The sequence below is a fragment of the Trachymyrmex septentrionalis genome, unplaced genomic scaffold (assembly GCF_001594115.1).
Source record: "Trachymyrmex septentrionalis isolate Tsep2-gDNA-1 unplaced genomic scaffold, Tsep1.0 scaffold153, whole genome shotgun sequence".
NCBI classification, from domain to species: domain Eukaryota; kingdom Metazoa; phylum Arthropoda; class Insecta; order Hymenoptera; family Formicidae; genus Trachymyrmex; species Trachymyrmex septentrionalis.
The window spans coordinates 114,486-118,124 of NW_017304684.1; the positions used below are offsets into that span (position 1 = coordinate 114,486).

The 3,639-nt window shown below is 42.8% G+C and overlaps 1 protein-coding gene and 1 pseudogene across 1 annotated transcript in view; both read left to right on the plus strand.

The window, feature by feature from the left end:
- Positions 1-256: 256 nt before the first annotated feature.
- On the plus strand, positions 257-1,100 carry LOC108745860 (annotated as a pseudogene).
- Positions 1,101-3,341: 2,241 nt separating this feature from the next.
- Positions 3,342-3,639, plus strand: part of LOC108745861 (uncharacterized protein K02A2.6-like) — a 2,252-nt gene continuing 1,954 nt past the window's right edge. Inside the window, exon 1 of the mRNA XM_018482257.1 lies at positions 3,342-3,473. Within this exon, the coding sequence (XP_018337759.1) occupies positions 3,342-3,473 (132 nt within the window). The remainder of the gene's footprint in view (positions 3,474-3,639) is intronic.

Genomic DNA, 3,639 nt, shown 5'->3' on the forward strand with positions numbered 1-3,639 from the left:
TATATATATATATATATGGGTATTGCCATATCCGTCCTCTTTTTTTCCCCGGACGATCGATATCGTTCTTTTATATAGCATCTTTTATGTGGGGACGTTCGGAAAGATTTTCCAAAGATATACCAAGTAATTATTGGTCATAATTATCCTGGATATCTTTGGAAAATCCCTCCAGACATTCCCCTAAAAAAAGAGGATTAGGAAAAAGGGGCGTCCGTGAAAAAGAGGACGGATTGTAGCAACCATAACACATCGGTCAATAAGTCCCCGGTCTGACACATAGAGAGCGCCACTAACACAAAAAGTACATAGTGGTTCGAAAGAACAGACCCTTTTAGGCGTACTGTCAAATGTATATGTCATTCGGATCATTATTGTGTGAGTTATTGAAGCTTTAGTGACGCTAATTTGGTTATTTTCATAACAATGGAAAAAAAGGAATTTCGTGTGCTCATTAAACACTGCTTTTTGATGGGAAAAAACACCGTTGAGGCAAAACAGTGGTTGGACAAACATTATGGCACCTCTGCCCCAGGCAAATCAACAATTATCGACTGGTATGCTGATTTTAAACGCGGTCGTACGGACACCGACGATGCACACCGCTCTGGTCGCCCAAATGAGGCAGTTGTCCCCGAAAAAATCAAGCAGGTCCATAAATTGGTTTTGTCCGACCGTAAATTAAAGCTGGATGATATTGCTGACATCGTAAAGATATCCAAGGGAAGTGTTTTTACCATTTTACACGATCATTTGTCGATGCGGAAGCTGTGTTCGAAGTGGGTGCCGCGTTTGCTCACTGTGGATCAAAAACAACGATGGTTAAATTGAACGAGTTGGGCTTCCAGCTGCTCCCGCACCCACCGTATTCGCCAGATTTGGCCCCCAGCGACTATTTCCTATTCGCTGAGCTCAAAAAAATGCTCGCTGGGAAGAAATTTCGATCGGATGAGGAGGTCATCGCCGAAACTGATGCGTATTTTGAGGGTCAGCCAAAATCGTTCTACAAAACCGGCATCGAACGTTTGGAAAAGCGTTGGACTGATTGTATTGCCTTAAAAGGAAACTATATTGATGAACAAATTCGAATTTTTATGTAACACTTGTGTTTTCTTTGCTAGACCGGGGACTTATTGACCGATGTGTTACATAAACCAATTTATAGGCTATGTATTATATCTTAGAAGATATTTTGTATAATATTGTTACGTCCAAGCTACGCGCGCATGCGGAGCTGACGGGGTGAACGTAACAAGGAACCGAATTGTTAGACCGATTTGGTTGTGTCCAGGCTCCGGACCGCAAGGGAGTCGTGGGGAAGGACCGACGCAAATAGGGAAGCGCTTCGCTTCGTCCTGAGGCTCCTAAAGAGCTGAGGGTCGAACGGAGGACGAAGTGGAAACCTCTGCTCGTGCTCCGCTAAACGGACACACGAGTCGGACGTACTTTCAAAAAAAAAAGGCCCAAACTGGATCAGTGCCCCGAGAGGGCGCACTTTAACACCAGCTGCGCTAGTACGCCGTATGTCCTGACTTTCGGTCATGGAACTTAATCCAAGTGAGAGGACGAAGTGCAATCGCGGGCAAACTTAAGAATATGAGGAGAGATTATATTTGAAAAAAAAAACTACCGGAGAGTTAATTTAATGATTGTATAATATAATAAAAAATAAACACTCGAGTGATACATTTTGAGGAAAACAAAAAAAATAATGCAATTTTATCGGGTAAATTAAAAAGTAATTGTTGGGACATGCCGAACTTGACGAGGGCGTGACGATCGCAGGAGAGAGTCAGTCCTGCGACCCGCGCTCATGGGTTAACACGCGTGCCACGCCGGGCCCTAATCTTGTACTTACAGCAAATATACATCACGAATATAAGAACGTTTGTGTAGATTGATCATCGTCGTGCAAATCCCAACAACTGGCTGCGGCGTTTTTTTTCCCCGAACCTTTTCTTTATACGGACAAGAATTCAACTAACATGACGACACCAACATCACAAATCGAGGCTCTCACTGTTGCCATTAACAATTTACTTCAATTGCAACTTCAACGAGATCACGCCCAAAATGTAAATCCGAGCTCATCGACTATAATTAACGTATACAATCAATTAAATGCTCGCATCGAGAAATATGTGTTCACCTCGGACGACGATTCGAAACCATTCCCAAAATGGCTGTTACGGTACGAATATACACTCGTCAAAGAATCAGAGTCTCTTCCCGAAGAAATGCGCACTCGTTTACTTCTAGACAACCTGGGTCAGAATTCGATCGTTTAGTGGACCACGTCGCATCAGCGGATCCGACCAAGATGAAATAAACAGATCTCATCGCCATTTTGAAGAATCTCTTTCGTGACAAGACATCTCTCACCCGCCACCGCATCGAAATCTTAAACTATAGATATGACAAAACTATTCCTATCTCCGAACATATCGACCGAATAAATTGTTTGGCTTCAGATTTCGAACGTTCTAAACTCACGGATAATTTCAGAGTTTTATTACTCCTCCAATCATTCTGCTTCTCAAGTGATAACGAGGATCTAAAAAAGAGGGCTCTACGTGTAATCGAGAAGAACGAAAATGCTACTCTCAGGGATATCACTACAGAACTCGAGGCTCATAAAGGGTGTCTCAAAATGACCTGACATTTTAATTTATTAATAAAACATATTATTTATTTGAAAAGTACACATGTTTTTAGTTTAATATAAAGTACAAACATGGAGGTTATATGTGGAACACAATATCCAATAAATGGCCGCCTCGACTCTGTTTGCAAACGTTCATTCTTTTGACAAAATTTTCAATGACATTTTGGCATAATTGCGGACTAATTTCATTAATGGTACGTCTAATTTCTTCCTTCAACTCCGGAATGGTCTGTGGATCATTGGCATACACTTTTCCTTTCAGAAAACCCCAAAGAGAGAAGTCCAATGGCGTCAAATCGCACGATCTTGGTGGCCAATTCACATCGCCGCGGCGCGAAATAACACGACCATGAAACTTCGTCTGCAATAACTGCATTGTTTCGTCCGCAGTGTGGCAGGTTGCACCATCTTGTTGAAAGAATATGTCTTCCAAGTCTATGCCGTTCAATTCTTCCCATAAGAAGTTGGTTATCATGTCACGATAACGAACACCATTGACGGTAACCGCATTTCCCGCAGCATTCTCGAAGAAGTACGGCCCAATCACTCCTCCAACCCAAAATCCGCACCAAACAGTGACTCGTGGTGGATGCATGGGAAGCTGTTGGATCACTTGTGGATTTTCAGTCCCCCAAATTCGACAGTTTTGTTTATTCACGTACCCATTAAGTTGAAAATGCGCCTCATCGCTGAAGATGATTTTCTTCGAAAAATCACCATCGATTTGTTGATGCTCCAATATCCAATTGGCGAATGTACGGCGCTGCGCATGGTCTGCTGGTTGCAGTTCTTGTGTCAATTGGATCTTGTAAGCACGTAAATGCAGATCTTTCGTCAAAATTCGCTACACAGAGGATCTTGAAATGTCCAATTGCTGAGCACGATGGCGAATCGAGGTGGAAGGACTTTCGTCAACACTCGCACTCACTGTGCCTATGTTTTCATTCGACCGACCAGTACGAGAACGGCCACTG